This window comes from Doryrhamphus excisus, chromosome 8 (genome assembly GCF_030265055.1).
Source record: "Doryrhamphus excisus isolate RoL2022-K1 chromosome 8, RoL_Dexc_1.0, whole genome shotgun sequence".
Lineage (NCBI taxonomy): Eukaryota > Metazoa > Chordata > Actinopteri > Syngnathiformes > Syngnathidae > Doryrhamphus > Doryrhamphus excisus.
The window spans coordinates 6,351,940-6,376,360 of NC_080473.1; the positions used below are offsets into that span (position 1 = coordinate 6,351,940).

At 42.9% G+C, this 24,421-nt stretch overlaps 1 protein-coding gene across 5 annotated transcripts in view; it reads left to right on the forward strand.

Moving 5' to 3' along the window:
• The window catches only part of grik4 (glutamate receptor, ionotropic, kainate 4), a 272,858-nt gene that overhangs the window by 228,612 nt on the left and 19,825 nt on the right, over window positions 1-24,421 (forward strand). For all 5 annotated transcript variants that reach the window (XM_058079390.1, XM_058079391.1, XM_058079392.1 and 2 more), the window contains 3 exons: window positions 8,503-8,610; window positions 15,372-15,575; window positions 19,837-19,950. In XM_058079390.1, the coding sequence (XP_057935373.1) occupies window positions 8,503-8,610; window positions 15,372-15,575; window positions 19,837-19,950 (426 nt within the window). The remainder of the gene's footprint in view (window positions 1-8,502; window positions 8,611-15,371; window positions 15,576-19,836; window positions 19,951-24,421) is intronic.

Genomic DNA, 24,421 nt, shown 5'->3' on the forward strand with positions numbered 1-24,421 from the left:
GTAACATTTGAGTAGACACAACTAAAATATTCATTCATTCATTCATATTTGATGTCATCTATTTATTCACCACATTATTATTATTATTATTATTATTATTATTATTATTATTAATTATTATACAGGAGCCGGGCAATGACATTTTGTTGGCAATTTAGTGTGCAATGACAATAAAGGAAGTCTATCTATCTGTCCATCCATCCATCCATCCATCTATCTATCTAAAAAAAACGCAAATGCTAACTTTAGCCTACTTGGTATGCTCCATAGTCTCCCTTTTTTGATGCCCATTGTTTCCTCATTGATACAATTGGTCTCGTTCTCCTTTGTTGTTTGTTAGCATGTCTCCTTACAACCGATGCATCTAATTATCCATTAAGTCATCGAGACGTGTTGCTGATTAAAAAAACTTTGAGGGTATCTGGAGTACATGCATGCCAACAAGTCTTACAAAGCATTCTGGCTTCATCCCATAGGGGGCGCCATAAATGTCTTCCTCCCCACCTCCCCCTAACCACCATGATAAAACATACATTGTATGATGGTGTTTGTTCAGAGGAGCAGCCAGAAGGTCTCCCTATGTGCTCCTTGTTCGTTGCTCTCGCCCTGCCAGCACACATGATGCTTTCTGAACAGTTGGTGGTGTCAGGGTTCGCCCGCTGGGAAGCAGCTGAGGCTTTTCTAAGGTTTGCTTTGTTACTAACAAGAGAAGCTGAGAACATGAAGCTCCAGCCTGCCGGTCAAAAGAAGCTCCCCTCCATTTTGAGCCGTAATTATTTTAACATGAGCAAGAGCAACTCCAGCATGATGCCACACAATGTGCAATTAATCATCGCATCGGGAGATAAATGTGTGAAGGAACATGCACGCACACACACACACACACAGTTTGAACCTCTTGTGTTTCTCCAGCTGGACCTAATTTTAAAAAAGGCAATTGTAGGACGTTATTTTCTTCAAAGTTGCCACATTTTCTTTGCCCGATGCTCCTCACTGTGCGTCAATGTCAGCCACCCACTTCAGCACCTGTGAATGCCTCCGCAATCCACCCTGATTCTTCTCATCCCGCCATGTGAGTCATGCCGGCGAGAGCTTCACTCAAAACTCACTCGTCCGCCTGGAAAACATGCGACACACGCACACACACACATTACTGCAGGGCTTTTCTGGTGGGCATCAACATGCTTGTTTTGATACTGACCGAGTGGGTGTAACTCGAAATATGACGGGGGTCCAGTTCACGTTCATCCATGCTGGTTGGGCTCTTTCGGTGTTTGCCAAAAAAAAAAAGCAAAACACACGGCAAGAATTATTCAATTTATGGATTAGATGGATTAGGGTTGGCTATACTTTACATCCCATCACGTATTTGCATTGTAAGAGAGCGATCATTATGGCTTTTAACTCATATGCTGAAACATTGTGTGTGTGTGCATCCCTGATATACATGTACTATTAAATAAATACTCATGTTTATTAATGTACTAAATACATGATGTATTATAAATGTATACTCTTAGGGGAACGAACCCCCGCTTTACTTATCATCTGATACTTTTAGGGTTTTATTTATGAGGATTTTATTTTATTACTATTATTAGCTCATTACCTCAGTACCTCATTAGCTCAGTACCTCAGTACCTGAGTACCTCAGTACCTCATTAGCTCAGTACCTCATTACCTCGGTACCTCAGTACCTCATTAGCTTGGTACCTCATTACCTCAGTACCTGAGTACCTCAGTACCTCATTCGCTCAGTACCTCATTACCTCGGTACCTCATTACCTCGGTACTTCATTACCTCAGTACCCGAGTACCTCAGTACCTCATTAGCTCAGTACCTCAGTACCTCATTTCCACGGTACCTCATTACCTCAGTACCTCATTCGCTCAGTACCTCATTACCTCGGTACCTCATTAGCTCAGTACCTCAGTACCTCATTTCCACGGTACCTCATTACCTCAGTACCTCATTCGCTCAGTACCTCAATACCTCAGTACCTCATTACCTCATTAGCTCAGTACCTCAGTACCTCAGTATCTCATTAGTTCAGTACCTCAGTACCTGAGTACCTCATTACCTCAGTACCTCTGTCTTTCTCCATGTCGCTTTGAAATGTTACTTTGCTGCGCAGTTCGACTTCCGTCCTTAGCCCCCCTTTCTTTGCAGTTCTTGGGGGTGTACTCGTCACTCTAAGAATAGTACCACCAGGAAATGGCTGTGTGAGCCACACTGTCTTATACTGTATACTGTATACTTATACTGTTTTTTCAGTAGCAAATAGTACAAGTGGCAACTTGCCAGGTGTTGTCTTTTACTTTTGGCATCAAAAGAGCGATTTTGCCTCATCTTCCAGTAAAGGGAAATGGAGCCACAAAACACGACACGGCTTGGAAACGTTTTCTAGTTTGACCCATTCCAGCAACAGAAGTGCCGAACGCTAACTTTAGCGTCCACATAGAGTATCTATATCAGTATCGGTATATCAATGATATCATCATCATCGACATCACCTGACTCATCACATGCAATCATACGCCTGCACTGAATGAATGACATGCCAACTGGTGGTTTGTTGCTAGTCTACTGATCCCATCCTGTTCTGGACTGTCTTTTCTCAATCATTAATATAGTTTTTTTTTATTCAGAGACTAGATGCTGCCATATTTTTTATGAAAGACGTTTTCATGTCTTCTCCATCTGTGAACGGCTTCCTTCTCCTTCCGCTCTCCAGTGAGGCGAGATTGGAGCCTTCATACACTTGTTGAAAGTGCTCTGTTCCCCTTCCGTCGTAGTTCCCAAATTGCTCCCTTACGCCCCAGTTGGGTACTTTTCAGAAAAATCTGAGTGCTTGTTTTGACAATGTCTTTCAACATGACACGGCTAATTTCTCACCACATATTAAGCACATGTGTGGGTAAGCCATCTTACAGCAGGGGTAGCATACTGTTAGACTGTTTTTTTTAAAGTACAATTTCTCCTAGTATCATCGTAGGGCTCAGTCTGGCTGTAAGGTGCCTGCAGGACATGATGCTATTCTATTGATAACAGCTACTCCTCCTTTGTGATGGACGCTTATGTCAGCATGAATCCTGAGTGAGCCGCCACCTTAATCCCTGTAGCGCCGAGCTCTATTTTCACATCGCAGAAGGTATTCTTTCATTCCCTCATCGGAAGAGGTGTCATCCTATTGTTGTCATGCATTCTTTTCACTCTCATAAACGTCTGGCTTTCCTTTTCCTTGCTGCCTCCCAAGCTGTCTGCTGCTCATACTTCCTTATTGATTTTACTCCCACCCACCCCCGGGTTCTTTTACTCCTTGCCTCTCTTTTATGATGCTCAATTCCTCATCTTGCCTCCACCCCTTTTTCTGCAACACGCCATCAACAAACCCAAGCCATCAGCACTCTAAGACTGTGCTTTTATTGTGATTGCATTGTAAATATACCAAATTAAGAGCGGCGCAGATGTGCACGTTGGATTTGTTGATATCGATGTGTGCACGGTCTGCTGTGTGCCGCGATGATAAAAGATGATTGCTTTGGTTTAAAACCTTTTAAGCAACGCTGTTGCCTCGCAAGCGTACTATGACCGTTTTGGCTGTTAATGTGGAGCCTTAAAACGGTCGAAAAAACATTAATTGCAATAAAGATACGACTTGATTCATGTTGTATTTTCAGTGTGGAACTGTGTCCATTCATCCAGAAGGATACAAGCTAGGGCAGTGATGTCAGACAGCCTCTCTGTGGTCCCAATGTTGGAAGCGTAGACGGACCAGGAATGTCTTTTAGGCAACAAATGCCAGTTGATCCAGTAGGCGGTGTGTTCAAATCATATTGGCCATGCGGTGTTGATTATCCCCAAACACGAGGAAACTTAAGGTCGTGAAGGACAAATATATGAATATGCCGATCTTAAGCAAATGAAGCACAGACATTGTCAAAATGATCGGCATTCACGGCCCACAAATTTGTGTGTTTTTGTGAAAAACAATTTTTATACATTTCATTCACCATAAGTCTGTAATTATTTATAAATAAATATCTGATCATACTGCACACGTGAGATAAATAGCATTTTTAAAAAGCCCTCAACTTTTTATGCTTCACTGATAATGTCTTTTTCGTCAATGGTTGCAATTTCGCACTTTTTTCGGTGGTCCTTGAACGCACCATAGTCGAGTCCTGTCACTGGCTACACCATAATCCTGACATCGTCATTCTTTAGTGGTGGGAGGCATATTTAGGGATTAAAGCTGGATTGGGTTGCGAGTGAACAATGGCAATTGAAGAGAGAAGTGGAAGGTTCATTCATTCATTCATGCTTATCCTCACAAGGGTCACGGGGGTGCTGGAGCCTATCCCAGCTGTCTTTGGGCGAGAGGCGGGGTACACCCTGGACTGGTGGCCAGCCAATCACAGGGCACATATAGACAAACAACCATTCACACTCACATTCATACCTATGGACAATTTAGAGTGGCTCATTAACCTAGCATGTTTTTGGAATGTGGGAGGAAACCGGAGTACCCGGAGAAAACCCACGCATGCACGGGGAGAACATGCAAACTCCACACAGAGATGGCCAAATAAAACAAGAAAATGTGACTTTTTAAAAATATTTTAAATAGGGAAGATCATTTGAGTTTTGGTGTTTATGAGGGTGGCTTTGCAGGGCATATATGGACAAATATCCTGCATAATGTACAGTACATATGTACATATACTGTACATTTGTTGCTGCAGGTGGTAACAAGCGCCTCATGATATATAACCGTGTATTCATCCAAGTTCAGAGAAGTTTCACAAAGACTGATAACTTTATACTATATTTCCTCCCTTGTGTGCCTTCTTGCTTACGCACATTTTTCCCTTCCTGTGACTCACCGAAGGTACCGCTCCGTTTCCCCTCATCGACCGGCCCAAAGAGAGTTGAAGGCAGGGCCACCGAAGGGCCGGTTCCTTTTTCCCTGGTAGCCTCATCTTCCTCCACTTCCTGCTCACGACTCCTTCATCTTGCTCATTTCCTTTCCTCTTTTTCCTGCAGGAGTCGCGGTGACACCCCCACACCATTATCCTCTCTGCACCGCCCATGCCCAGACCCCCTGTAGACCTCCGCTGAGATCAGGCCAGCCTTAAGCTTTAAACACGCAGGGAGAAGTGATTGCCTCAACACCGTATTGGTCTTGCTCGCTTTTCCTCTTCGTCTATTTGTGGCGGCCATTGCTGGAGTTTACTGAGAGAGCTTTCTCTTTGAGTCAGTAAGGGAACGACTTCTAGCGCAGGCACAATATCAGCATGGAACACATTGGTATTGAGTTTTACCCTTGAAAAACACCTGAAAATGATTTAGTGGTACTCACTCATTCATTAATGTATTCATTTTCTACCGCTTATCCTCACGAGGGTCGCAGGGGGTGCTGGAGCCTATCCCAGCTGTCTTCGGATGAGAGGCGGGGTACACCAACCAGCCAATCCCAGGGCACATATAGACAAACAACCATTCACACTCACATTCATACCTATGGACAATTTGGAGTCGCCAATTAACCTAGCATGTTTTTGGAATGTGGGAGGAAACCCACGCATGCACGGAGAGAACATGCAAACTCCACACAGAGATGGCCGAGGGTGGAATTTAATTCGGGTCTCCTAGCTGTGAGGTCTGCGCGCTAACCACTCGACCGCCATGCAGCCCGCAGTAAATTCAGTCTGAAGCAAAATATTTTCATCAGTATACTTATATACTGTATGTACTTATTTTCTTACGTACTTGCCATCCAGTGGCGCCGTTATATGGAAGTACTTCGTGACATTCGGTGTCATCCCTCGCAGTCGGAACTGGGCTTCAGCGTTTTGAAATCCCGGATGTGGGTGTGTCGGTGCTGTTAGCTAGATGATAACTCATACCTCCTGTTAAAGGTAAATACAAACACTATCAGGAATAAAGTTATGATATTATGAGAAGAAAATGTACAAAGCGTATTAAGAAGAAAGTTATATATTCTCTAAAAATATATAGTTGTATATTTCACAAATAAACACTGTTTGTGCAAAACAGGAGTATTGCAATATGCAATGCAAGGTATGGAAAAAGTCCCACATGTATTTAAATATGATGCCGCTTGACAAGATGTAACATGCAGTGTGCATGAGCGTCAAGCTAGCAGAAGGGTTTGTAGCGGTTGGGGCGAGCCGTGCGCCAAAAACAGACATTTTCATAGGGATGTCAATTATTGGCGGATTTTTGCAATTTGCTTGCAGGCGTGGAGCGTAACTCTCAATACAGTACATGATCCACTTCCGTAGAAGTACCTTGTCAAAGGTAATCTCAGTCTGCTCTGTTTATTGTTGTTTATTCTTGTGACACTCTCCGCCACTTCACTCCGACTCCAAGAAAGAAAGAACAAACATCCCCAAAGGAGGTGCAGCATGAAGTAAGGACAACTCATTTGGATTCCGCCCATCGATTTATCAAGGCTGAATTGGAAGCAATCATTTGTTCTTCCTCTGCAACATTCAAAACGGAGATGAGCTTGACTTTGTGATGATGCTATTCTACAGCCTTTTTTTTTTAATTAACGAGGACGTTTTCTTGGTGTGTTGGACCACAGACCTTGAATGTGGATCATTAGAAAAATTTGGTATGAATTGACATCGTGATGTTTTTCAATGAGAGCCATATTTTCAAAGCTCCTCATGAATATTTCATGCTTTTTTTTTTTGGTTTCTGGCGTCATTGTGTTTGCGGGTGGCCTCAGGTCCGCTGCATATCTCCCATATTAAAACAGCACTTGGATAAAAAGTAATAAAAAGCACAGTATCTATGTTATCTGATGACAGCCGATATTCAGGCTGTGTATATTTTTGGTGTCAGGTGTAGAAGTAAAACATTTGCAATGACAAGGACATTGAAATTGGTTGTGTTTTGTCTTTGTGGGTCAGGGTTTGTCTCTTCATCTGATCTAGAGTTTGGAAAGGATTTAATAAGCTGACTGACTTACGTGCTTCAAGGTCAGAGCAAATAAATTAGTTTTAGGAAAGGGAAAGAGCAAAAAAAAAACGGTCATTTTTATAGAAAGTTTTTTATCAAGATTGTAATCGTGTTGTTGAAAAAGCAGAATCAGGTGACAATGGATGGAGAAAACAAGGCTATGGAGGCGACTGGATCCAACACTTAAATGTTTAATCTTACAAATCAATCTTATGCAATTTAAACTGATACTGCTGAATGTGGTGGACTGTCGATGTTCCGACAGCGATAAAGGCAACACTGGTAACAGTCACCATTAATGCTGTTTTCAAATCTGATTTTGTCCATAGTCAACTAATATTTGATTTTTCTTTTTAGCGGCGATACGGACACAGAAACATCCCCCTTCGGACTTCTTCCACCAGACAGAAAAAGGCTAAACGCTGAAATGGTAGACATTCATTTATTGAGTGACACAAAAAGCACGACAAACAAAACCAAAAGACATCATCCATGGTCCGCAGATGGCCCTTGGGCCGCACTTTGGGTACCCCAATGTTTTCCCCGACCCGGATTTTGAGCCATGTTAAAAATAACTACTGTTGCTGGAACAGGAGCATGGCAGTGCTCTGTCACCCCCTTGCTTGTGTGCATTCACGGTGACTCGGATCCAGGTTTTGGGTCTGGGCTTGTGGGTTGCGCCCTGGAGAGCTGGCAAGGCGTAGGGGCGTGTCCAGTGGTCAAAATGCGTGCCTGTTGGTCACTCTCCGAGATGGGCGCCACTGACCTAATTTTTCTTTCTAATATTCTCACAATCGACCGGCAAAGATCCACCTGTAGCTTGCCATCCGCAGGTTGGTTACCCCTGCATATGTGAGCATATTGGCAGCATAAGGTGCCAGCATAGATCTTCTTAGAAGTGATGATCTGTTCCTTGGACCTGTTTTGTGTATTATTATGAAATGGTTATTTCCCCAAGGAACCGGGATGCGGATTGATCCAACTGGCCTTCAATCCATGCGACAACCAATCCGTGGCTTTTGTTTCCAGGTTATTTCTGAATCTGCCTGACAGTTTCAATGAGATCTGTCCCTGATGGACTTGTGAGACATCTGCTTTGTCAAGTGTTGCAAATCCACACTCTAATAAGAATGAGAATGGGTTTTCCTGCCACAGGAAACACCGTTAATTGGTTTAATGAATGTATTATGCCGCTGCTGATTGAACACATGCCTGGAACAGCTCCTTTTGGAAACAAACAAGCGCTGTCTTCTTCTGCCTTCTGCAATCTCAAGTCACTTCACAAACTTACATATGTGAACTTAGTGTTTTAAGTGCATAAGGATGTAAAGTGTAAGTATGGAAGTGCACAGATTGAGACATAACCTAAGTCTTTGTCGCCCGGCGTATTTCTGAGCTGTCTGTCTGCTCATTCACTGCTTCCTGAAGGTCATAGCGTTCTTCCTGGCTGTTTCGATTGCCCATTGGACATAATGACTGATCTGTGTGTTTATTGTGTGTGTGTGCAGATTGGCTTGTGGCACTCCGAAGCGGGTCTGTCGATGGAGAAAACGCTGCCATCCATCAATGTGACGGACACCCTCTTCAACACGACTCTCACCATCACTACAATACTGGTAAGTGGCACGGCACCATACATCTTAGCCAACCCTCAGCGCCGCTCCTCTATAACATTTCCATAGTAAAAAAAAATAGATATGTATTTTTCGGTCTTCTTGGGATCAGAGGAAGTGATGGTGTGAATTGGTTGGCCCGGAGTGTCTCGGTGGAGGCTATATCACAGCACATCAGCCGGAGCTAATAATTCACGATGTCAGCCTTCCTCGGTGTGTGTCGTAAATATAGATGGTGTGAGGAGCGCTTCACTGCTTTCACTCCGCTACCTGTTGCCATTCTTTCTTAAGTAGGAATCCCTTCTAGCTTCAGACAATATTAGGCATCAAGGATCCATGCAGAACCTAAAATATGATGTTCTCCCTAAAACCTCAACACCCAGCATATCCTAGTGATGGATGGATGGATGGATGGATGGAAGGAAGGATGAAATGATGGATGGATGGATGAAACGATGGATGTATGTATGGATGAATGAAACGATGGATGGATGAAGGGATTGATGGATTGATGGAAGGATGAAATGATGGATGGATGAAATGATGGATGGATGGATGGATGAAATGGTGGATGGATGGATGAAACAGTGGATGGATGGATGGATGGATGAAACGATGGATGGATGGATGAATGATGGATGGATGGATGGATGAAACAATGGATGAAACGATGAATGGCTATATGGATGGATGGATAGATGGATGTATGGATGGATGAAACGAGTGATGGATTGATGAAATCATGGATGAAACAATGGATGGATGAAATGATGGACGAAACGATGGATGGATGGATGAAATGATGAACGAAACAATGGCTGGATGGATGAAATGATGGAAGGATAAAATGATGGATGGATGAAACGATGAATGTATGTATGGATGGATGGATGAAACAATGGATGGCTATATGGATGGATGAAATGGTGGATGGATGAAACGGTGGATGGATGGATGAAACGATGGATGTATGGATGAATGATGGATGGATGGATGAAACAATGGATGAAACGATGGATGGCTATATGGATGGATGAAATGACAGATGGATAGATGGATGTATGGATGGATGAAACAAGTGCTGGATGGATGAAATGATGGATGAAATGATGGATGGATGGATTGATGAAATGATGGACGAAACGATGGATGGATGAAATGATGGCCGAAACAATGGATGGATGAAACGGTGGATGGATGGATGTATATATTTATGGATGGATGGATGGATGGATGGATGGATGAATGGATGAATGATGGATGGATGGATGTATCTCAAGCACATTGAGATTGACTCAGATGTCAGCATGAAGATGCGTCTGTCTGTGTGTGGGTGAGAACAAACGAGATGCTGCCTTCCCAACAGAACGTGGGAATGAAGGAATGAATAGTGCGACTTCGGAGGCTTGATTTCATTTCAAAGATATCGAGTCCCCCGGCCAAAGTTTGGAAGCCACCGTGGGGCAATTTCCCGGGCCTAACACAGCTCATTCATCACGATATGATTGCCGTGTCGCTCTTATCTGTCTGGTGTGCAGCTGCTCAAGCCGTTTCTACCTGCAAACACTTGAATTAGCACTTGGAAGTCATGAACACCTTCAAGCGGTTGCATGTGTCACAATTCCATAGCTTCTACATCTTCCCCGTTTTATTAGACTGTTGCTGCCACAGTCAACACAATAGACAATGACTTCCCCTCGGGTCTGCCAGGTCATGTGTTTGTAATCACTGATGTCTTTTTACATGCTGAGTTTACACTCGTGTTCATTACCTCAGCAAGCATGGGCATGTGATTGGAAAAAAAAATAATGATTAGCTTCTGTGAGGAAAAAGATGGCCTTCATGCATTGTTTTGTTTGGCTTTATCTGTGTTGTGGAAGGCCGCATCTTGTCAAGTCGTAAAAAGGGATAACCTGTTTGCATTTTCATAGCTTCCATTCCCTCTGGCTGCTGTTGGCCTGCATTGCTATCCTGCACCAGAAGACGATGAGCCCTGATGCTTGCAGATCTTTATGGTTCAGAATTACGATATCTTTACTACAGAGGCAGCCCTCTCATTAAGATGAATACAGCAATCGTAATATTAGAGCTGAAAAATGCATATGATTTCATGGTGTGGGTGTACCTAATGATGTGCTGGTGGATGTTCACCTGTGTCCTGGCTTGCGTCTTTCTCAGAGCCCCCATCCGAGTCCTCCAGCACCCTTATCAGTCCACCACAGGCGTCTTGGCCTGGGAATAAGAGGCGGGTTGAAGAAGTCTGCCTTTTGTTTTATCATCAAACGTAGACCGCGTCCTTACCTGTGTGTGTGTGTGTGTGTGTGTGTGTTGGGGGGGGGGGGGGGGGGGGGGGTGCAGACAGAAGACACCAACATTTCCCTCGCTAGGCTTTTCAATAACGTGCAACCCCTGAAGTCGTATGTTTGGCAGAAATGTGCCTACAAAGCTGCAAAAAATATCTATATTCAAATTATAAATTATATTCATGCAAGATGACAAAACAAAATTCATAATCATTAAGTCTAAGATTTTTGTGCTTTTTTGTGATTTTTTTTTAAGGAGAACATATTCATGTGCATACAGGATAGGAAAAACCAGCGTCACTAAACACATCACCACATGTGTTTTATAGTTTTATCTTCTAACAGTGGTTAACTTCTTTTTACACTTGAGTGACAACCAATTTTGTTTAAAAGTAACACAAGTGCGGCTTGTCTGTGATGTAAATCACTTTTTTTCACCGCATTTGTCTTTAATATTGATGATTGATTTAATGCCTTAATATCACCTGTGGTTAACTTCGTTTTACACTTAACCAAGATGGTTGGAGGTTTTTGTTAAAGTCATTAAAGTCTAGCTGGAGAAGAAGTTTAATTGTTTCAACATCCTGTTATATGTCACAGTTAACAGTCACAGTATCTTTGCACGTGTGGAAATAGTAAAAAGCAACATTAGCAAGATTAGCATGTAGGCCACACAGTCAGGAATTCGGGAAAACCTTGGTTCGATTCACTGTGTGGAGTTTGCATGTTCTCCCCATGCATGTGTGGATTTTTTTTCCGTGTACTTTCCTACTTTCCTACCCCCATTCCAAAAACATGCTAGCTTCATTGGCCACTCCAAATTGTCCATGGGTATGAATGTGAGTGGAAATGGTTGTTTGTCTATATGTGCCCTGTGATTGGCTGGCCAAGACAGCTGGGATAGGCTCCAGCATATCCTAGTGAGGATCAGCGGCATAGAAAATAAATGGATGGTAGTTGCTGACAGGAGAGAAAAAAGAAAAGGTGATTGTAAAAGCCCGGCATGACCCCAGAAGGCCAACACATCAGCAAACATACGCTCTCTTTTTTTATTGATTCCTGTAGCCGTTGGGTGACGGATGATCACCGGGTGCAATTTTATGACTCTGTGTTGATCAGCACATAAGAGAAGATATCAAGAGCTTTAATGTCACCATTTCGCTCGTAAAACTCCTGATGATGCGGCCCTTGTTCACATACATAAATCCACACCAGGCGTGGAGGCGGTGGCGGTTTAGCTACTGGCCATATGGGCAGTTGCCCAGGGCGCCATTCTCTAGGGGGGGGGAGCGGGCGCCGTGGAGGAGGAAAGAAGAAAATCTCTTGACTAATGCTCGGCGCTCACCGAATCCTCATGAAGTCAGCGCATGGCGACGGGCACCCCCTACAGGCGTGATGCTCACGCTCTGAACGTGATCAAACGTTCAGCACGTCGTGTGGATGAAAATCAGTAAATGCTCCAAAAAAAGACACATTTAATTGTTAATATTATTTCCTATTAATTAATGAATTCCTATTAATTACAAATAAAAAGCAGGGAATCTTGAGTCAATGTGAGTTGGTTTAGCCGAGGCTGCTAAGTTGGGTGACGGCAGGAGATTAATAGTGCTGTTAATTTGTGTCCAAGGGCCAAAGGTCAAGGTGTGGTGCGATAGCATCACTTTATGTCCACCACATTGTGGAATGTATACGTTTAAACAAGATAATATTACTTGGTGGCTATAGACTAATTGCTGTTCATTTCCTTAATGTGGGTTTTCATTGTGTAATTGTGGATCTTGAGTTTGTGAATTATGGGGGAGGAGGGGCGTACAGTGTCACTGCGTGGAAGTAAATCATGTGTTGTTGCCACGTAATAACATGTTGTAGAATGCTAACATGCATCCTCGCTGTGAGAGGATGTGGAAAATAAGCATTCCTGTTGTTATTTTTTTCTTATATGTAATTTTTTTCCATTGGAAATTAGCATTTATATTGTGCCTGGTACGCAGTGTGCTTCCAGTAGATATGACCCTGGAGGTATTAGTGTTTTAACCAGAGGCGTCAGTAGGCCTATTTTTAATTGATTTTTTTTTTTTTACAAAAAAAATCTGTGACAAATTTCATATAATAAGGCAAAAGCAGGCCCCTTAAAATGTTTGTAAACCCTCCTAAATAATTTTATATTTTTTATAGATTTTTTTTTATTTGTTATTGATTTAGTTTTATATTTTTATAGATTTTTTTTTACTAAAAAAATCTCTGACAAATTTCATATAATAGGGTAAAAGCAAGCTAATAAGCAAGCCAATAAGCAGGCTAATACTAGCCTACTAGTAGTAGTAGTAATAATCAGAAGAAGAATGATGATAGTACTAATAATAGGCTAATTAATAATATAATAATGATTATTATATCATTGATCACTGTCCACTGGTTTTGCAGTGTAGATTTTGTGTACTTGTGTAAATTTAATGGTGGCCTAAAACAATTGAGTATTTCTACTAAATCTGTCCAAAAGTGGGAAAGTTATATCTTGGTTTTTGTTCGTTATTTTTGTTTTTTTTTTATTTTTGGATATTTTGGATTTTTTTGAATGTCTACTACATTCATTCATATCCTGTGCATCTCCAGGTTTTATCCCAGTTGCTTATGGTGCTTTTACCAAGCGACTACATCCTTGCTAGTCTATATACTCAACACATTACTGTATTAATAATAGTGTATTAATAATATTGTATCAGCGTTCTCTTTGCAATGCAGCTGCAGCTTGACAAAACATTTTCTAATCATCTTGGGCCTCTCACAGCACATCCTTTATCTTGATGGACACTTAGACGGGATATTTCCTCCATAAGCTTTTATTATCAATCAGATGCCTTCTGCCATCTAGTGGAAGAGCATGCAATTGTTCTTTCTGTCAGTGTATGTCGCAGCCATACAGTCAATAGATGAACCATACAAGATAAACAAAGATCGTTTTCAGGCCGATTAAGTGATATCGGATAATTGGATCCCACGGCGTGCTAACCAGCCACGGGAACCGGTCCTTTCGATCTACAGAATCATTGTCATGTTGCGGCTTCTGCTTGAAATGAGCATGTATGTTCATGAAGCAGACGGGAAGCGTATGTATTCCGACTTGCATCACGCCCCAAAAGAGCCAAACCCTCGATATTAGCAAAGTGGGCCAAGTCAGCAAAACAAAGCATTGTGATCCCGTGTTGTTATCCAGACGCATTTTTGCTGGCTGTGTAAACACTGCAACAGCATTCAAGATGTACTGAAGCCTGACACTTGTATTATTTGAAGAATAGTGCAGCAAGGCACTCGTAAAATCTTGCAACATCAACAACTAAAGAAGACCTTTTATTCCCTGGCTCCACTCTTTAAACGTGTACGCCTCATACAAAGGATATAGACTGTTTTATCCATTCGCGCTGACTGTAAAATATTTGTGTTTATTGTGAAGTTTATTATACCATAAAAAGAGGTACTTTCACAATTTAACTTGGCAGACAGAAAAAGTCTATCGGCTGTAAAATAGCGCATTCCAAGAGTTCTAATCACTTCTTAAAACTAGCCTGACCAAAAAGGGCCAGAGCTCTTTATCTTTGGGCGTAATTGGAACCAGGCTCGTTTGGACTAACATCGCATCACTAAAATGACGCATTGTGGTTGTGACCTTGACCTTGCCATCAGAAATACCCATTCCCGTCAAAAAAAAACGACTTTAATTTTTTTTCCCATTGCCTTCTTTACTGTATTTTAACTTTCATGAAAAATCCTCTGGTCCAGTCGGCATCACCTGGGCAACACCGGCTTCAATCTCAGTTTCTGTCAAGTATTCACGTTGCCATAATCGCTGGACGGCAAAGGCAAAACAGCTTTTTCTCTTTGAATGCGGTCGGATTGTCGAGCTGCATAAGCAACGCGAGACAGTCATTAAAACGTCTTCAAACACCATAAACGTCTTTACACACTTTACATTGAAACACCCCAGGGTTATGGATAGGCCGGCTGTCCGTCAAGGGACAAGATGATCCTCATCCCAAACGAACTGGTGCTAATGCAGGTCCATAACCATCAGACAACATCTGCAAGAGAAGGGCTTCGTCTCCTTCAATGCCACAGAAGCGCCTGCTTGGAATTTGCACCACCAAACATGGGACTTTAAAGGTAGAAGAAAGTTTTATTATGGAACCCTGACCGCCCTGATGGCTTCCAACGTTACTGGCGTGACAATAGAGTTTCAGGTTGTGCAGGGGCGTCAAACGGCAGATGGCTATGTGTTGCAGGGGCACAGGACAACACTACAATTCACAATGTCTGAACAAAGAACTTCTTCCAGAGGAATTAGCTCAATGTTTTCCCTACGCATTTCCCTGATCCAAACCCAACGGAAAACATTTGGGGAAGAGGAAAAGCCATAGACCCGGAATATTAGATGTCTGACATGAAGTGTGTTATTCTGCCATTCAGGAAAATCCCTATGTGATGCTGCGACCCAATCACCAGGACCTGGAGGGAAATGAGCGCTATGAAGGCTTCTGTGTGGACATGCTGAAGGAGCTGGCAGACATATTGAAGTTCAAGTATCGCATCCGGCTGGTGGGGGATGGACTTTATGGCGTCCCTGGAGCTAATGGAACGTGGGCTGGCATGGTTGGAGAGCTCATTTCCAGGGTATGTAAATACATGCATATGTTAAACTAGCTTATTTATCTGGAGATTGTACAGTCAAATACTCGCTGGGGAAAAGTACATCAGTGTAAATTGCCTAAAACGTTTTTTAAGGTTGCCAGGTCTGTTAGTGTTTTTATTAACAATGCTGGTGCCAGCACCTCATTTTAACGGGGGTGTCACATGATGATGCGTTTTCCCATTCGAAGCATGCAGCAATGTTAAGTCATGTGACTGTTGATGTTGGATAATTGTGTGTGTGTTATTACTAGGGATGCTCTAATCAGGGTTTTACGCTCCCGACTAAAAAACCCATCTTCCATGAGTCAAATCAGCCGATACCAATCACACTGCGTCAAGTGTGCCGTATTAAATTTAAATTATTTTTTTTTATTTTATAGCACTCTCATTTTATGGGTAAGTTGCACACGGCAGACATGTTTGTTTTGGCTTTAGCACGCCTGTACAGTGTGAAGGAACGTGGGCGGGGCCGCCTCTCCAAGACGCTACGTTGATCGGCGTTGATCATGTGCTTTTCCACGGAAACCGGCCGATCAATCGGTGCATCTGTAGTTATTACTGTAGTTTGTTTCTTATTTTTTATTTTAAAAATATTTCTGTAAACATACCAGCCTTTAAAGGACTACAGATCTCAAAAATAGAATTCCTATCTAGCAAATAATATATTTTTACAGCAGTTGTTGGACGCTGACCTTTTTTAGTCAAATGAGTGACAGCTTGCATACTTCTGAGGGTTAAAGTCCAATAATGAGCCTTGAGGAAGACTCAAATGTCACTGTCGCTGGCCTTTAACAAGTGTGTTTTCATGCTGAGTGACTCATGTTGTTATTGTTCCATCTCTAAAGGGAGGTCATGTGGCGCCCTCGAGCCCCAGTACAAAAGAAAGTGCTCACCATTGTTTTAGTGTTTTTTTTTTAATCTTGCTAAATGTACCAAAATAAGTGTACCCTGTGTAATGGAGATGAAAGACAGAGCCCACCGTCGAGTCGCCATATGCCAAGCAGGTAGCGAGGTTAACGATATCCCTTGGTGGAAAGCCTACGAGGCAATGCAGAGGAGGACAGGATGTGTGGAAAAGGAAGGAAGTGGGGGAAGCTAAAAATATCCGTTAGAGGAACCACCGTATTTACGGTAGTAAATGCTCTAATTATAGCCGGGCTGCTCCTTTAGCAAAGCCGCAAAGAGGATGACACTCACTTTTGGAGTGCATGAGAAAGTAGAAAAGAAAACATAATAACAACAGAACCAATGTTGTAATAGCATTAAAGAGCCCAGCCAGCCGTAATTCCACTTAATACAGACTTCACAGTACAATAGTACTGCATGCATGACTTCCACAGCAACGGTTGAGTGGAGCTACCAGTATTTTAAAGCGCATGCAGAGGTAGATAAAGCTGCTGGTGAGACTTAGTAAAAGTGACAAGGCCCCGGCGGTTATTTGCTTTCGTACACCGCATGCCCAGCGATCCGGAGCGCCGATATGAGCAGAGGCGTCACTTGGAGGATTTGCGGTGAAGGAGGTCCTCATAGTTCCATTCATGGATCCAACCAATGGATGCAGTTGATGAGTTGACGGGATAGTGGTACCTCAGTTTTCACGATTAAGCTATTCCAAAGGGTGCGTCTAAAACACAATCATATGGAACATTTTTCCCAACAGGGAGCAATGTAAATCCAATGAATCCATTCCAGACACACAAAACACTTTTAATACAGAGCTGGTATAGTTTACATGCAGACAATAATACCAAATGCATATATTCATTTCATAAGCATATTAACCACAGATGGCGATACAGTCCGGTGACAATGGAGGACAATGGGGGACAATGGGTGACATTGACTTCCGGCGAACAGGCACGTTTGGTAATAAAGACACGTCATGAACACAGTTGGATTCACACAGCGTATTAATAACCCGCAATATTCTTGGCACTGGAGTTTAACACGCCAAAAGGTAAAACAACCGTAATATGTATAATAACTGAGCCAACGTTTTGGCAAAAATTGAGTCAAAAACCGACTTGGCCATTTAAAAACCGAGGTTCCAGTGTAGTGTTCTTCGCTGAATGCACTGCCCACTTGGTTTGTGAAAACCTTCAAAAAATGTTTGTGTCTCCGACAGCAGCATGAGCTGTGGGGTGCTGACCAAATGTCAAGGCATGCTTTGAATTGATATCTGTCGTAGGCTAAAGGTCATCTCAAAGGATTTTTGCTCTCTTGTTTGGCTGAGGAGAAAATGAAAGTAAAACAGAAGACAGAGAGTGCAGTATTTGCCAGTTAAGCTGGCGGCGGTGACAGAAGACAGCCCGGGGTTACTCGGGGACAATAGTACCTGTGTACCCCTGCCAGGCCCCCCCTCACCGAACACCATTCGCTGCATTACTGTGACAGCTGTCAGACAGCCTAACCATTCAGTCCAGACAAGCGCACCATTTTCATCTTTTTTCAAATGAAAGTGAACCAGCAACACGTTTAAGCTGCCAGGACTAGAAGGCATAACAGCAGGCAGGCACAGAAATGCAGTTATCAATATTAATATTCTATTGTCACATAAATAATTCAACCGCCGTTATGACTGCATGTTCATCTCGCCAAAGGATCTGCCTTTGTAGAAATTGCCTCGACGGCAGCCACTCCCCGCGTGTGGTATCCTTCTGGCGCAGACGATCAGACTTTCAAAACGACGGTGACTCTAAAGAAGAAGAAAAAAAAAAAAAAGAAAAGATGAGGCAGAGTTTTTTTCTGATAATGATGGAGGGTGAAAGCCTGCAGGCTGAGGATGGCCAGCCTGGTGCAAGATGGGCTCGTGTGTGCGCAGCTTGTGGAGGTGTCGAGTGCAAGCGACGGAGCAGGAGGTGAGGGTTCAAAGGCCGGCCTTGTAAATGTGATCTAAGGCTTTGATTCATTAAAGGAACAAATCTAACAATGAACAGCAGGTCATGCATTTGCAGCAACATCTGCAGCATCTGCAGCGTTGCAGTGTCACCCCCCCCCCTCCTTCTCTCTCTCCCCCATTCTTCACAGAACCCCTCGTTCGACCGCTTCCACTCTGTATCTTGTTTTCTTGTTAGCCATTTTCTATTGCTTTGCTTTGACTGTGTTTGACCCGCTAGTCCGAGCTACTTGGTGGTCCAAGTTCTTGTTTCCAAACCAAGGCCACTCTCGCCAGGTGAACTGAGCACAGATCTTGTCAAAGGACAATATAATATCAATCAAACATGGAAATACAGTCGCTCTCGTTTACCGCCCCTAATTGGTTCCTGACCAAAGTAGGACTCAATATTAATAAATGGAATATTTTCATAGTTAGAACACCGAAACTCAGTGCTTTGGATTTAGTGCATGGCTTCTAGGGAACACTTTTAGAGGCACATACAAGTATAAGTCCTATTTATGTCTTAAATGGTGTATTAGGTCTACTATATTGGGTAATAAGGGTGCAAAGGTGATTGTAGGGGTGTTAAAAAAGTACCGTATTTTCTGGACTATAAGAGGCTCCGGAGTATAAGTCACACAAGGCCAGAAATGCATAATTAGGTAGAAAAAAACATAGTCGCATTTTTTGTGGGTAATTTATTTTACAAACTACTTGACCAAAACAGACATTACGTCCTCTTGGAAGGCAAGTTCTAACAATAAAAGAATAGAGAACAGGCTGAATAGATGTAAGATATGCTAACACAATGCTTCAGCTACACAAAAATACGGTATTTTATAAGGTTGTAAACGGGTTTTTTAATACCCTAACTACAAAAATATTAAATTTCCTACTTGGTTGAAATTCACTTACCATGGTCAGGTCCGGAACCAATTAACGGTGATAAAGAAGGGATTAATGTATTAACAAAAATACATTTTTCAGAGAATAATGATACTTTTCCATACAGAAAACATTGCAAAATAATTGTAAACGGCCAATGAAATGGATATTATCATTCCTGAGCCTTATGCTTCAAACACTGCAAGGTGAATTTGGAAGAAGTCAGAAGAAGTCCAATATAATGAATAAATATTGAAGAAAATTGTCAAATATATTCAAGGAAATGATTTACATTTTCATTAAATCGGACAGAGATTTCTGGCAAAGCTCGACACTTCTGTGGAGGATCATGGGAAACTGAGTCTCAGAACTTGAGACTTGAATGATGCATTGCAGTAGACGCAGTATCAGTGTACATAGAGTCAGCACAGCAGTAAAACTCAGAGTTTGTTTCAGCGTATCTGGCTGTTTGTCTTTCAGAAAGCTGACTTGGCAGTGGCCGGCCTCACCATAACGGCAGAACGCGAGAAGGTCATCGACTTCTCCAAACCCTTCATGACTCTCGGTATCAGCATCATGTACCGCGTCCACCTGGTGAGTTACTTCCCACCGCTCCCAACAATCAAAGTACATTACGCTAAGTGCACTTAGTGCAGACAGCGCCTCCTTCTGAAGAAGAAGGAGGCACTCAGTTTGTCTGAATTATTCCACAAACTATTTCGCTCATTCCACCGCCGTTGCGCGTAGCAGCTGCACTCAGTTTGTCGTATTACAGTTTGAGCGATAAACCCATGGTGTGTAGGCGGGATGGCAATAGAAGTGTCAGCTACTGAAATAGTATGATGTCCCACTAGCCGCACAGTCCCTGCCAATAAAGTTAACAATGCACTGCACGGTACTGACTTGGCTCAGCTATATCTACAATTGGCGCTTTTCCATACGCGAGATGGGTACTATTCAGGTGCTTGCTGTTTTTCATGTTTTCATGACGTACAATCCACCTCTACCCCGCCCCTAGCTAGATGAGGATGGATTAGCACGACGCTAGTCCTGCGTTCACCCCTACCAATTAATAAAAAAAGCAGACTTAAAGTTTGAGGTGTCCCTATCGGATACCAAACAGAAAACTATCACGATAAAGGCTATGTTTTGGTCCATTAATTTTCTACCGCTTTTTCCTCACAAGGGTCGCGGGGGGTGCTGGAGCCTATCCCAGCTGTCTTCGGGCGAGAGGTGGGGTCCACCCTGGACTGGTGGCCAGCCAATCACAGGGCACATATAGACAAACAACCATTCACACTCACTTTCATACCTATGGACAATTTGGAGTCGCCAATTAACCTAGCATGTTTTTGGAATGTGGGAGAAAACCAGAGTACCCGGAGAAAACCCACGCATGCACGGGGAGAACATGCAAACTCCACACAGAGATGGCCGAGGGTGGAATTGAACCCTGGTCACATACTAACTCCTTATTTCTAAAATCACAAATACTTAAACTTGCTGCTATAGTTCATCGTCAAGACAATATAATTCATATATTCAATATAATTCAATAACTAATGATCTAAAAATGTCATCCAATACTCTACAAGAGAGGAGAAATATGATCACAGTGAAGAACAAAATTTGAAATACTTATATGCTAGGACTACGTTAAAAAGCCATAGCATTTCAGTATGTGGAATCAAACTATGGAATAGATTGAGTAAGGAACTCAAACAATGCATTGAATTCAAGAAACAATACAAGCAGTTGATGTTTGCTAAATACAAGGATGAAGAGTCTTGAACCAGTCATGATGTGCTATACATATCACTATATTGACGGTTACTATGGTACCCATTATGTCATGGTATGGTCATATCACCTCGTACTTCGGTAGGAAGTGAACAAATGTAACAGTTACTGATTGTAAAAGTACCAGATGGAGGGGTAGGATTTAATAAGCTTTGCTTCTTCCTACTCCTTTTGGACATGTGGAACTGGGAACTGATTATGGGATGCACTCAATTGTAATCTGATGCATGTTCAAATGAAATAAAACCATTATCATTACCAAGTTTACACAGGAGCTCCTTCTTCTCCTCTGTTGTTCTCGTTTGGGGGTGTATCTAGTCCCCCCCCCCCCAACTGTGCTCTGAACCCCCCTCATGATCGTCCGTAGACCAATCCAGCATGGTGGAAACCGGGCAAATTTTCTGCCTTTATCTCTTCATCCCCTGCCTTCTATCTGAAGAGACACCCCAAGCCTTGCATCAGCAGCACAAGTGCAGCAGGATGTGAGCCAATGTTTGTGGAATCAGAGGTCCATTAATCAGCACTGCTCTCTTTGAACACTCAAGGTGACTTAGGGGGCCTCAGCCCAGCACTGGTTGCAACTGTCTTTTGGCATCCTGCAGGAGCATTTTACGCCCCCATTCCCTGTTGCTGTCTTATTATTGTAAACCTCCCCGCAGTCCGCACACAGTGCTAATAGGTGTAGCAGCCGGGCACTCCAATTTAGCACCGAAGTCAATTGATGGCCTCGGCAGGTGCAGCGTTTAAAAGGGCTGCAGGCTAGTAGGAGACTGCTTGAAGCCCACAGGGCTCACGCGGCATCGCTTGCTTAAATTAACGCAGACGTGACCCACTTGACGCAATCGTCTTCTGGCAAGTGGTCATTAAATGGAGACAGTTACCCAGTAGTGGGCCGTGCATTTGGTGCCTGGCCTGCAGTGGGAACTTAACCCACTTAATCCAGCTCTTAATACCACCGCTATTACCTCACAAATATATAGACATCAAACATATGCAATTAGGGGCGGCACAGCAGTCGAGTGGTTAGCGTGCAGACCTCACAGCTAGGAGGACAAGGGTTCAATTCCACCCTCGGCCATCTCTGTGGAGTTTGCATGTTCTCCCCGTGCATACGTGGGTTTTCTCCGGGTACTCCCACATTCCAAAAACATGCTAGGTTAATTAGCCACTCCAAATTGTGAATGTGAGTGTGAATGGTTGTTTGTCTATATGTGCCCTGTGATTGGCTGGCGAGCAGTCCGGGGTGTGCCCGGCCTCTCGCTCGAAGACAGCTGGGATAGGCTCCAGCACCCCTGCAACCCTTGTGAGGAAAAAGTGGTAGAAAATGAATGAATGAATGAACATATGCAAATATTTGTGGCATTACTGACATTACTGACTGACAGATGGTTTGGTGTAACGTCTGCAAAACTGGTCCAAACTGCTTTCTGTCACCCTCACCCATACCGAACTGTTCCATCCACAAGCAGTCGTTTTGATGCAAGAAACCCGGTTAACTCTCTATCTTCTCGTACAATATGTCACGGTAGGCCTGACTTTCATTCTGCTCGTAGCGTCCAGCATTACGTAACTTATACCTGTGATCGCCGGGTGCCTGTAAATCTGTTGCTCGGGCAAATGTAACAAGCACTAAAGTAGCAGCTCAGTGATAAAAGGTTTAGACCACTCCAAACCTCGACACTACAACATCTGGAGCAGTTCACAATTAATAGCTAGTGAGCTAGCGGGAAATGGTCCAACACTCGATCAACCAGAGCGCTAACCGAAGTACAACAACAACTTTTTTACAGATTTTGGAACTCTGTAAAGGCACCTAGTCGGCTTTTAGTGCGGAAAATACGGTATTTAGGCCAACAGAGAAGACTTTGCTGGCCCTGGCAGTGAACCACCAGTCACCACCACAGTTGCCAGACGTACAGTAATGATGACATTTCTACAATAACGCCGATTACTATCAGAGATCCACTGCTGAGTGTTTCCGAATCAGAATCGGCTTCATTGGCCAAGTATGCTTCCAGAACCAAAGACTTTGACTTCAGTTGAAGAGCGTTTGAGAGTTGGAAAAGGGAAAGTCTGGATCACAAGGATCACCTCCTTGTTCAATACTTATTCAATACTTCATAATTTCAGTGAGTGCACTTGTTTCTAATGTGCTATTGATGTGACACTCAACGATTTCTACAATGGAAGTCGCCGCTTATTTCAAACTTTAAATGAAATTCTCCGGCAGATCAATGACAGTGGGATTAAAATACATGTCATTTCCTGAAAAGTTTTGAAATACTGAATCTTTCACATCATATGAAATGGAAATCTATTAAAAGTATAAATTAGTATAAATTTGAGATCTGCATCAGACAGAAGGCTCGTTGTGACGAAAACACGCTTTTGTTCTTTAGTCATTTATGTCATGCGTTTTTGAATCTATCCATTTTCTATGCTGCTTATCCTCACTAGCGTCACAGGTATGCTGGAGCCTATCCCAGCTGTCTTTGGGCGAGAGTTAAGCGCGTCTGTTGCCACCTTAGCCAATCAAATATGCTGTTCCGCTTAAAGCAGTTCTATGACCCACTCTTCCAGTTGACCTTGAAGTTGAACTTCTCAGACCCCGTTAAGGACTAACATGGCCGTTATTGTCATTTCCAACAAGACATCAAATTTCCCCAGAGAAATTGCATCAATTATCGTTCAATCAGGTTTAAGAACCGACAACAAACAAGTGACTTACTTTTCTGTGAGCGCCAGATTGCTACCATTTTTAAAATACAAACTGTCCCTTTAACATTATCATCGTTTTGGGGATAGGGCACATAAACATGGCTATGAAACGTGCAACCAGCTGACAAATAACAAAGAGATTTCAAAAGCAGGGAAGTCACATTTAGTAAACAAATTTTAAAAAGAAGAATGTGGAGGGCGCCTTGGGCCCTCAAATGACTAAATACCCCCCCCCCCCCATGCAACCAGTCTTCATGGTTGACCTTCAGAAGTTCCACTGTAGACACTTTGGTCATTTGACAGGTATGAATTATCCAGAAAGCATCATGGTTGTGTGTATACCGCCACAGAAGCAGCAGCAGCCACTTTATGTGCGTGTCACTGCTGATGGCCTCAATCGGGTGTCACACTTATGAACGCTGACACAATGTAACCTTGAGCAATTGTCAGCCTGCTTCTCGTAGAAAACTTCCATCACCTTTGTCGTGTGTGTGTGTGTGTGCAGCACAAAGCCGCATGACGCAAACAATGAGTTTTTTATGAGTCA